The sequence below is a fragment of the Aquarana catesbeiana genome, linkage group LG08 (genome assembly GCF_042186555.1).
Source record: "Aquarana catesbeiana isolate 2022-GZ linkage group LG08, ASM4218655v1, whole genome shotgun sequence".
Taxonomy (NCBI): domain Eukaryota; kingdom Metazoa; phylum Chordata; class Amphibia; order Anura; family Ranidae; genus Aquarana; species Aquarana catesbeiana.
Window position 1 is genome coordinate 111,913,375 of NC_133331.1, and position 12,374 is coordinate 111,925,748.

Consider the following 12,374-nt stretch of genomic DNA (forward strand, 5'->3'; position numbering starts at 1 on the left):
AAGTAGCCTTTTGGTTTTATTCACAGGACCCAAGTCAGATGCTCGGGTGTCTAAGTACACTGTAGGCAGGTGGATCACATTCACCTTTTCAGGGCACACTGTACATAATTTTAAAAGTCGAATTGCCCAGCGGATTTGGGTCATTTCTTAGATCTTTGACCTCGGTGTGGATAGAGAATTAGTAGTTTTGCCTCAACCGATCTACAAAGTCACCACCTGGTCTAATTTTCATATGGTGTTTTGACACATCCGGATTTCTTACCTGTCCTTTCAGGACTTAGCCATGTAATATAGCTCCTGGAAGCAGTAGCCCACCCTAATAGGTTATTTCTATAATGTCCTCTCACTTGCTGTCCTGGAAGATGAAATGGGAAAACTAGAGCTGGTAACTCCATTTCCATTAATCTTCCAGGACAGCATGGAATCCCGCCCTATATTCTGTGTTGTATTGGGTTATTAAAGTATTATGTTATTCCATTAGTTGCCTTCGGTTCTTCCTTACTACTGAGGACAGTGGGTGACTGTGCTCTGTTTATTTGATTGTGGCTGATGTGTTTCCTGTTTTATGTGGGTGGAGCCACTCTCTCACGTGCTGTTATGGAAGAATAATGGAAATGGAGTTACCAGGTAACTAACTCCTAGTTTTCTTAATTTTTATTTAATAATTTTACATAAAATAGCCCTGTAATCACATATATGATATATAGAATTATTTTTATTTTTTTTCTGGATAGATTAGGAAAGGGATAAACCCCTTTTTTTTTTTTTAATATCCTTAGGTGGATTTCTATTTTCTTCCTTTCCTAGAGACATAACTGGAAGTGAAAGGAAATATCATCTTAGTTATCAGTGAAACAGTTGTTCCTTTGGAAGATTTTGAAATGCCAGTAACTTTCTGTTTAGCTGACCATAGGGCAGACAGAGGGGGGTTAACAGCAGGAACACACCTTGCAATTTAAAAAGAAAAAAAAAAAAAACACTGACGGGGGTTCTAACTTGTGTACGCTACTCAATCAAAAAAAAAAAAAAAAAACTTTAACTTTGTCATCTCCAATGTGTGTGGAGAAGATGATTGGAAAGCTAAGCATGTTCAAGTGTGTACACTGTTGCTGCAGAAAAAGTAAAAACATGAAATTTAAATATATAAAAATTTTATTTTGTATGCATACTAAATAGTATTCATATAGCATTTAAAGAGACAATTGGTAAACACAATACATTGTTAAAAGCATACGAGAATTGTGTCCCACCTTTCAATAAAATAAATACACATTTAATGAAATGATCAAAATTATAATGTAATCAAAATAAACAAAGAAACATACAGACGTTTATTTGCATCGACAACACGGATCCTTTACAATTAACACTACATCCTTTTGCTATTGTATCCCACAGACTATAGCTGATCCTCTATTCCAGCACAGATCAACTTCTTTCCTCCAGTTATACAAAGCTTTATACTGCACAGGACAATAATCTCATTAACAGAAGACAAATTTGGTCCATTATTACAATATGTGTACACATAATTATATTATTTTTAAAAGACTCTACAAAACTCAGATTTATTTTTTTCCTTAAATACAAATTTGTGCACGCAATTGTCAATCAACAAATGCTTGTCTGTAGCATTATTTACAAAAAAAAAATAGTCAAAGTAGAACATCCAGTTGTTTCATTTTTTTTTCCTATGTGTTTTGAAGGGAGAGGCTAACGCCTTACTAACATCTTGTCCTTCTGTGGTCTTCTACCTTAGACAGGGGCTTCTCACTTTTATCCCAGTTATGTTTGCTTCTGATCAGGGATGCTAACACCCTCATCCTCTACCTGTAGCAGTAGGAAAACCCAAATCTTTATTTCAGCAATATGAGGCTACTTTCCCCTGGCTGTGCTCTGCCCCTCTTCTCAGACTTTCCTCATGTCTGCTTACACAAGCTGTGTATGCAGTAGTTCTCAAAACTGTCCTTTTGGACTTTGGCTCTCACCCATTTGGAAACAAGGTGACAAGGAGTAGATCAGAATCCAGCCATATGTACTAGATTGCTGCTGTGTTCAGATAAGGTAGTGTGTCTCCATGTATAGATCCAAGCCAGGAAAAGTAGTAGGTTCTAGTGCCTTGTAAAGGCAATGCATAAAAGCAGATCACAGATTATTTAAAACTGATGACAGACATCTCTGTTTTGCATATGGTATGTTTCACAGTGTGTGGTTCCCAAAGATCAGACTCTTTCAAGGAAGCAATTGTACCCTCCAACATGCACATGTTGAAAAATTCCTATAGGTTGGCCATAAATAAAAGGTTGGATCATCTGTAAAAGGACAATTGTCCCTTTTGATGATCTTCCCTATGCAAAATATTAACATATAGTGCCTATAAGGTAATAATCTAGAGTGGTGAGTTACTTTTATGTATCTGTGCGTTTTCAGCAGATTCCATTCATGAGGTGATTATCTTAGGAGTATAAAAGTTTGTACCATGTTAAGCCAGCCATAGATGGAGCCGTTTTCTTTCCTGCAACCATGGGTTGCAGGAAAGAAAATCGCTCGATTTTTTTTTTTTTTTTCCCCCCATCAACACAGTCAGTGTTAATGGGGGAAACCCCTCCCGCAGAGGCATTGTGTTCTCCCGGCAGGGAGAGTCGTCCCCACTGGAAGAACACAGTGACTATAATAGCTGCTAGCAATAGGCTCATGTAAAATCCAAGAGGCTGGTTGTACCCACCTTAATTGATAGCTCAAATTGGGTACAATCAGCCTGCCCGTACATGGTTCGAATCTCAGCTGGTCCCTGCTGAACTGGCCGACCTTGGTCCGTGTAGACCTACCTTCAGACAGTGCAAACAATAAAAAGGACTGGCTAATAACTCCAAAAACAATAGTTTGTTTTAATAAAATCTTGGCCTTTTAGGGGCAGTGGGTGTTGACTGCATAAAAATCATAGTATGGCCATCTCTACACAGGAAGCAGTCTTATGAATGACTTTGGATAAAGAGATTAAAGCAGAGTTCCACCCAAAAGTGGAACTTCCACTCATTTGTCTCCTCTCCCCCTCTGGTGCCACAATTGGCACCTTTCGGGGGGGAGGGGGCATTTGACAGGTATCCTGTTCCCACTTCTACGGGCTGCGGCCCGTAACATCACTGCAGGGCTCCCTCCTCCTCTCCCTGTCGCTGGGCCAGTAGGAGAGAGAAGCGGGGCCTCGCGCAGTAGGGTTCCCGGTGTTAAGCCGTAAGGCTACACTGCCGGGTACCCTTACCCCCAATGGCGGTGGCGCCGCCTGAAACATCAGTTGCAGTGCCGACATCGCTGGACTCCGGGATAGGTAAGCGTCCTATTGTTAAAAGCCAGCAGCTGCAGCATGTGTAGCTGCTGGCTTTTTTTTTTTTCTTTTTTTTTTGGGCGAAACACTGCTTTAAGTTCCATGGCATACATTCATTTTCACTGCTGACTTATCTATATAATATTCTGTGTACCCCTCGTCGGAGAAAAGATGAGGCAGCATTTTTATGTAATTCATTAATCTATGCATTCTATAATCACTCTGATTTCACTATGAAGTCATTAGTTATAAGAGGAATCATGGTGGAGCTAACAATGGCTTCCTAATTAGTGTAAGGCGGCGAAAAGATTCTTTTGTAGGACTCATATAATATAAAGGACAATGTAAGTATTTGTATAGCTTTGGCATCAGAAATATATTTTGATTATCTATTCTAAAGCTGTCAGCTGGGTAATGGCCGAAAATGAAATATTTCATAGTTAATTTAAATTCCATTATTGATGAAGTACTTCATGTGGAATGGCATTTTTGGTTCCATCACCCACTAAACAGAAGTGCTTTAATTATGGTCTGTACCCCGATAGAAATTATGCTTTTAGATCCTCTTCAAGGGTAAATCTCTCCAATAGGGTCAAAGACAGCAATAAAATCTGATTCAGGGACTAGCTCTTCCAAACTTTTTGCAAAACTAAAAAGGAAAAGCTTTCCTTCAAGCACAATCCTGCAGCAATTTAAAAACTGTTTTTGTTAATATCAATGCAAATCCATAAATGCCAGTAACTGCAGTATCTCTAAATTAAATTAAATATGACACAAACATGTGAATGGATCTGCCAGTCTTCAGTGTTAGTGATCCACTGGGGGGGGGGGGCGGGGGAATTTAAAGGTTAAGTAAAAAGTTCAACTTCTGTTTAACTGAAGCAATTTAACGTAAAAAAAAAGCCATAAAAATGTATTAAAAGCTATAAAATGTGTTCTTACTAACTAGCATAAGAATAGATTTAAATCATTTCAGTTCTAAAAAAAAAGTGCTAGACTAAAAATTACTTGCACTGGAGTTTGTACAGATTAGCTAGAATCAATAATTCTTTTCTAGAGAACAATAATAGTCAGTCAGAACTTTCCAGGCCTTGGGGGCCATAAAGCCATCTGGAGGGTTTTCACCTTCGCGTGCCAGTTTTCTCATCCGAGTTCCAGAGATGAAGTCAAATTCACTGTGCCTGGAAATGATTAGAGAGATCATTATAGAAGGAAATTGATTGAACTCGGAGTAAAGGCTAAGTTCACTTTAGGAAAAAAAGAAAGTGCTGTTTTTTTCAGGGGAAAAAAAAGTGCATTTAATTATTTTACAAATGCCTGCAAACGCTTCCTCCATCTCTCTGGTACCCCTGTACAAGCTGACAGTTGGAGAGCTGGAGGAAGATTCAGTGGACTATGAGTACACTCATTACCACATTTGTAGTCTGTTGAGAACTAAAATTCCGCCTGCCACGGTGAAAGATGGAACTTGTAGTTTATTCATTCACAGAACCTAGTGAACAAATGACGTGGCTGTGCATGCCCATACAGCCGTGTCATTCATTCACAGGAATCTGAACGAAGAGTAAAAGTCCCCATCTGCCACTGGGGCAGAGCACTTGTAGTTTTCAATGGACAGTGAGGGCACTGATGATCGCCCTCATAGTTCATGGACCCTTTTCTCCAGCTTTTTACCAGAGAGCCTGTACAGAGGTAAGGGCAACAAAGTTGCAGTAAGTGTCTGTAGGAGCCTGACATTACACTAATGCCCCGTACACACGGTCGGACATTGATCGGACATTCCAACAACAAAATCCTAGGATTTTTTCCGACGGATGCTGGCTCAAACTTGTCTTGCATACACACGGTCACACAAAGTTGTCGGAAAATCCGATCATTCTGAACGCGGTGATGTAAAACACGTACGTCGGGACTATAAACGGGGCAGTAGCCAATAGCTTTCATCTTTTTATTTATTCTGAGCATGCGTGGCACTTTGTGTGTCGGATTTGTGTACAAACGATTGGAAATTCCGACAACGGATTTTGTTGTCGGAAAATTTTATAGCCTGCTCTCAAACTTTGTGTGTCGGAAAATCAGATGGAAAATGTGTGATGGAGCCTACACACGGTCGGAATTTCCGACAACAAGATCCTATCACACATTTTCCGTCGGAAAATCCGACCGTGTGTATGGGGCATAACAGTGGGTGTAATGCTTTGCAGGCTCCTGTAGAAAAAAATAGTAAATGCACATTCTTTTTTTTATGCAAAATGTGCATTTGTTTCCTAAAAGGTTAACTTAGCCTTTAACACTGTTAACAGCAAGATGTAAGCAACAAGTGTCAGAAAAAAGGCTTAGGCATGAAGGGGTTAAATTACAAGTTAAAATCCGTATTTTTTGCTAGAACATTACATATATAGAGAGCCTAGAGAATAAAATGGCGATTGTTGCAATATTTTATTCCCACTGCTTAGCCATATCGGTTGTTATCACAAGAAGGGCAGCCGGCCGCTCTAGAAAAAAAATGGTACTAGGGTGTTCCCTACAACACTGCAGGCATCATCCCAGTACAACACCTCCAAGCTGAAGACCGCATATTTGCGTTACATCGGCAGGAAGGGGTTAAAGTGATACTAAAGTTTTGTTGGTTATTTTAAACAAAAAAATAAATAAATCGTGTTATATTTTGCACCGAGCAGCCCAGATCCGCCTCTTTAGCGCTTCTGGCCTCTCCTTCCTGTTGAGTGCCCCCACAGCAAGCAGCTTGCTATTGGGGCACCTGAGCCAAGCTGCAGCTTCCTATGTCCATTCACACACAAAGCTGTGGCCTGCCCCCCAACCCCCCGCCCCCTCCTCATTGGCTCACTGACTTTGACAGCAGCAGGAGCCAATGGCACGTCACTGCTGTCTCAGCCAATGAGGAGAGAGAGTCCGGGGCAGCCGAGTCTCCCGTGCAACATCGATAGATCAAGATGGGCTCAGGTAAGTACTAGGGGGGGCTGCTGCACACAGAAGGCTTTTTATCTTAATGCATTAACATAAAAAACACCTTCTGCCTTTACAACCACTCTAATGCTGGGTGTGGAGAGATGAGATTTTTCTCACTCCTACAGTTGGTGCCTACACCATCACCTGGTGATTGTAATCACATGCCAGAAGAATGGCAACAACACATTTCACTTTATTATAAGCTTATAGTTTTGCGCATTTTTTTTTTTTTTTTTGGAGCATTTGCATGTGTGTAATTTATTCCAAAACTCATACAGTGCAGAGAATAACATTACATTTCATTTTTTTTAGTACGTTTTGAACTTACAAAATAACAGTACAGGAATACAGGCATATTTACATACAAACATATTCTATCCTCCTGTAGTATAATTCCTCTCATATCATAAATCATATGTAGAATTATTTTATAGGGCATGACATCATATCTGTATTTGTGAACCTCCGTAGGAGATTATAGTTGGTGGTCATTTTTTTTTAACCGTATCCACATGGTATTGAGCGATTAATGTCAATTCTTCGGCACTCTTCTAGTAAAGCCAGGCAGACCATGTGGTAAGGAATTTGTCATATGTGCCTTTTTCTCAGTAGAGCATCAATTTCATCTGATAGATGGTGTCCAATTCGAGTACTAATTCAGGTTTTGGGGGTGGGCATCTTTTTGACAGCTCCTAGTAATAACTGTACTGGCCACAGTCAGAAAATGGCATAATATGCCTTTTTTTGATTTGTTATGTTCCCAGAATAGTAGATAATAGTGTAATGCAGAGGGTGTTAAACTGGTAGTATTCATTCTTCAATAAGGCTTACCTGTATGTAGAGTGAATATCTCCTCAACTTGCGTGTTTAGGAGATATTCACACTGGATGAAGCCGGTGATGTCACCAACTCAGGTGCTCTGAAGGGACGGCATACCGTGCCGTCATCAATGCCCCGGCCACTCATACAGCCAGAGCCTGCAAACCTGGATGGAAGCCCTGTCAATGGTAACAGCGCACCGCTGGAGGGCTTAGTTCTAAGCTACATAAAGTATATAGTGCTATATTCTGGCAGTGAGATGGGAACTACCTGTCCCACTTCTGGAACAAAATCAAGTGGGGCTGAGTGCTGCTCAGCCATTCACAGGAATATAAAGCCCCCACCACAGACCACACATGTTTCTGGAGGAGTTAGTCTTACTACAGAGTTTTCAGTTTGGCCAGTGATTATAGAGCCTGTGTTGAGTGCCTGCTAACACACGAGGGCTGTGTCACACTGGCGATCCTGTAGCGGCTAAGTCTTTGAAAGCAGAATCACTTTGAAGGACACAGTGGGGAGTGAAAACGCTCACCTGCTTGCATGGGTCACTTTCATGCCAGTGGATTTTAGCAATGAGGGAGTGACATGCACAAAAATCAGGTAGGATCTCTAGAAAATGCAGGCAGGATATAAGTCACTGCCAAAATCGCTAATGTGACCTTAAGGCTGAACCTGTGAGCAGCCGTTAATGGTGTACAAACACTGGAAGATTCAAATAGGGTTCCACTTAACCTGTCAGCACAGATATATTGGGCTGACATTGTGGACTTTGTTCTTAGGACACAAAAACCTATCATGTCATTCTGAACTACGCTTAACTGCCTTGCAAGATGCTGACCTGGAACAAGCATGCATGACAAGTTCATATACTGGCTACATGCTTGTTTCGGATCAGTGACTCCATAAATAATGAAATCATGATAGCCTCTGAGCAGTATAACTAATTTTTAAATGAAATATGTCCGATTCCTATTTCTTACTTTTCTTTATCATAGAATGCCATGCTTTTGGTCTTGGTGTTGTAGGCTGCCACTCTAAAGGGAATGATTTCCACAGAGGTCAAACCTGGAGCCATGCTGAGCACTTTTCCTCCATGTGTTGGCTCATACAGGTCCACTTTAGTCTCAGGATGTGGCATGCCAGCTGGGTCTCTCCCCACAATGTAAAAGTTGGATCCAGCAATCATGCGAGATCTGCAGTGCCACTGAACCTGTAACAGAAGGCAGATGTAAGAGAGCATGCATCTTTCTAGAATACAAAGCATACACAAGTAGTGTTACAGATCTGAGTGCTTGAACTATGCAACAGGTACATTCAATACAAATCTTGCCTGTTCTATATTTATGAAAAGGGCCAGTCCCCACAAAACTACTAGTTTCTGATACATGGTGTACAGCTAAATATCCTGACAATGTCTCATATCTTCCCGAGTCTGTGCATCTGCTGTGACAAATAGGAGGGGTTCCCACTTTTCCTGGTTTTTTTTTTCTGTGTATTTCAAAAATGTGGAGTATACAGCATTTAATGCTGAAACATCCTGACCTCCCACATGGATAGGAACAATGACACCACTGTTGGAGTTTTCCTAAGACGTTTAAGAAACCAGTGGTTGGGTTAGCCCACCTCGCTTCATTAATGACCAGAATTTCATTTTTGGGGGACTGATGCTTCAAATCATGGACTGAGTATTATAATATCTTGTGTGTTAGTATTTCTCTATATACAAATGTGCAACTCTCCAATACATTAAAACTCTGCACCCTATTGATAATGGCAAAAAGCAAGGTGATGCATTTAAACAGAAACTTTACCTTTTGACATTTTCAGTGGCTCTAAAGCCTAAGCATTTTTTTTTACCTAATGCATTCCTTGCATTAAGGTTAAAAATGTTTATGTAGCAGCCCCTTCACCCCCACTTATACTTACCTAAGTTCTCACTCGTTCCAAATGTTGTGCCTGTCTGTAGGGGTTCTCCCCACTCTCACAGGCTTTGCTGCTGTCGGTCAAATCCTGTCATGAGGGAAGGGTGGGGGGGGGCAACCTTCTTTGTCTATAGACGCAGGCAGCTCAGGAGCGAGCTTGCAGGTGTGCACCCATAGCAGTGGCTTATGGGGGCACACCAAGAAGGGCAGGAGCTAGGAGCGCAAGAGGGGGACCTGAGAAGAAAAGGTTCAGGGCCACTCTGTGCAATTCAATTTGCACAGTGCAGGTAAGTAAAACTGTGTTTTTGTTTTTTTTTTACAATAATTTTAAATGTTGAAATGTGCAACAGTTTATCTTTGTAAATGTGTGTTTTATTGAAGTTATTCCAATAAAGCATTTGAATTTTGCTTGTTGCAATACGAGGCACGCACAGCTGGCTATAGATAGGTATCCAGCTGCTGTAAGACTCTGCATACCTTGCCAGCTCCATAGCCGACGCAATACTTTGATCAGGTAGCAGGTGTTGCTGATACTTATAGTTCCATTGTGAGTGCAGAGATCAGACTGGGGCTGTGCTTTACAGCAGCCTAAATTATAGGTACTAATTATCATCACACAACATTCAACTATCATATTCATATTGAATGCTTTTAAAATATAATTTCACACCCTTCATGATGGACGGTAAATCCTAATACCTGAACACAGTTTTTCAACTTAGACATGTGTTAGTAAAACTGTACATATCATTGCAACTACTTAGTGTAGCCAGGTGAATTCTACCAGACGTCTCCAATTGGACCACACAGCAGGAATTCACATGAAAAACGGAGAGCTGCTAGAGAGCTTTACTGCTCCGGGAGCTGTCTGTTGCTGGCTGTGGGGGTAGGAGGAGAATGTGGTGCATGATTCAGCGCATCGCTTGGCTCTTTTTTTTTTTTTGTATAAACTTTATTTTGAAGTGTACAAAACGTATACTTCAATCATGGCAATGTACAGCAGAGCAATATGCTCCTCTACTTTGTCATGCGATTCAGCATGGTGCACTGCAATAAAATGCAGCATGTCTGCGTTTTATCACAGCCACAGGCTCCATTCCAGTGTGAATGGGACAGAGGAAACAATTGTTTCCTGTGTGGCCTTGCAATGACAGACGTTTTACATTGCTGTGGAAAAATTGTCTTCTATACAAAATTGGTGCCAAAAAGGTTATACCTTGTCTTTTTCAGGACATATTGGGCTTTCATTTGGTGGTAAATGGTAATGGATATCTCCTGTTTTGTTTTTTGTTTTTTTTAAACCATCAAAAATGCCACAAAAAAGAAAAAAAAATATTCTTTAAAATTTAGTAGAGATTTTATATAAATAATACACTATGGAAGTTATATCTGGCTCTATTTTGTGAGCATCTATTCCATACAGCCATACTCTCTATATTCATGCACCTTGGATTGTTAAGATCTGGTCAGTGGATCAGTTTAAAAGGACCACTTCTATGAGAGAGCTGTTGTCATCTGGGCGATTCCATAGAGCACTGTTGGTTATAATTTTTTGGCAGCTACATGTTTTGGTGAGGGTGGAGTGGTGGTTTTGGCACAGTGTCATTCACAAATCTTTAAATGAAGTCAAGGAGGAATTTATGCACCATATGTTCAGGAATTGATGGACTTATTATACATATTGATATGTGGACTATTGGTTGGTCTCTTATTTGTGTGTCATTTTATCAGATTTATGTTTTTTCTTGTGAATTTAGTGCTATATAATTTTTTTTTTTTTTTACAAGTCTTTTCGCTGATTAATGGTATATAATTTTAGACGTTAAAATTTGCTTTGTGCTGCACCCATATACCTTTACATACACTGAGGGAAATTAGGTATATTATTCTCTGGTACTAGCTGCTCCCATTTGTCCACTAAACGCTGACTCAAACCGATTTGCGAATATTAGTAAAATATGCTATGCGGCCTTCATACTGAAAAGTGTAAAGACTGCTGGTCTAAGGTCATCAAGACTGAAGCAGGGTCAGTCCTGCATTGGATGTGAGGCTGCCAAAGGAGAGTCCAGTGCCAGAGCATAGAGGATCGGGCAAGTAAAATTGCTTTTACCATCCCCCTACACTAAATAAGCCGTTAACACCTGCAAGGAAGAATTTTCAGGTTTCCAAGAGTTCAGGTTTAATAATTATGCATATTAAAAAAGAAAATGTTTGCACCTCAGTGGGTCCTGCATACAGCATCGGAGATGGAAAAATAGCAACAATGGTTGATTTTGGGTCCAGAACACCTTCTTCCAGCACTGCTGCATGCTGCTTCATGCGCCAGTCCAGTGGAACATCATCATCCTTGGTCCACCCTCCCAGAGGGTGTAAGAGAAGCACAGGGTTCTTATAGCCCCTAGCCAGCAGGTGGCGCTTGGTGTCTTGCATCAGCAATGCATGTCCATTATGAACTGGGTTACGCAGCTGGAAAGCAAACACTGCATCTAGGAAAAAGGAAGGGGGGAAGAAAAATGTAATTTCATCTATTCCATGAGTTTCTATATGTGCAATGAATTATGCTATTCAAAGTAATTATCAGCATGTTTTGGGTCAAAAGACTATCAGACATTATCAATAAAGTGTAAAATTTGCTACTGATCAAAATCTACATTGCACTGTTTGTTATTGATCATTGCACTATTCACTAAATAATCTCAATGTCTGCAACCAGCACTGCAAACTTGCCTCAGTGGTACATGAGGACATGTTGATCAACAGAATGCCAATGCAATGTTAGATTAGTTTATCATTGAACAAACAGAGCTGCAGCACTATACCCTCCCAGTAAGATTTCCTTGGCGGTCAGTCCTGCTCACATCCCTGTGTAAGAAAGGTAATTTCGGGCCATTCTATGCTTAGGCACAATGGGCAAGGGTAAATCATATTTTTGATGGCTGTAAAACCAGCTAATCATTAAACACAATACACACTTTAGTAACTTCAGTTCAACATTTAAATGACTTGGCCCTTGTGTGCACACTATCCCAGAATACTAGCAAAAGTAATTTTTGCCATGAAAGAGCCGTAGATTTCAGACATTTCGTGAACATGCTAGTCAACTGGCGACCATGCTGATGCCATGGCTTCAATGACCTAGAAAAGACAAGTGGGTTCCGAATTTGTCATCTACTTACCGGTTTCTAAAGTGTTCAAGTCATTTGATCATTAGGAAATCAGCATGTACATTTGATGTAGCTTCTCTTGTATTTTTTTTTTTTATAAAAAAAAAAAAAGCACATATTGAAATAAGAAAAAATCAACTACTGTTGTTTTAAATGGTGCAGAACTCTGGAGCTATC

The 12,374-nt window shown here is 40.3% G+C and overlaps 1 protein-coding gene across 2 annotated transcripts in view; it reads right to left on the bottom strand.

Annotated features, from left to right (window-relative positions):
- Positions 1-1,134: 1,134 nt before the first annotated feature.
- Positions 1,135-12,374, bottom strand: part of PAPSS2 (3'-phosphoadenosine 5'-phosphosulfate synthase 2) — an 82,509-nt gene continuing 71,269 nt past the window's right edge. For both annotated transcript variants that reach the window (XM_073596320.1, XM_073596319.1), the window contains 3 exons: positions 11,251-11,519; positions 8,092-8,321; positions 1,135-4,503 (listed from right to left, as the gene is read on the bottom strand). In XM_073596320.1, coding sequence (XP_073452421.1) covers positions 4,362-4,503; positions 8,092-8,321; positions 11,251-11,519 — 641 coding nt within the window. In that variant the 3' untranslated portion in view covers positions 1,135-4,361. The remainder of the gene's footprint in view (positions 4,504-8,091; positions 8,322-11,250; positions 11,520-12,374) is intronic.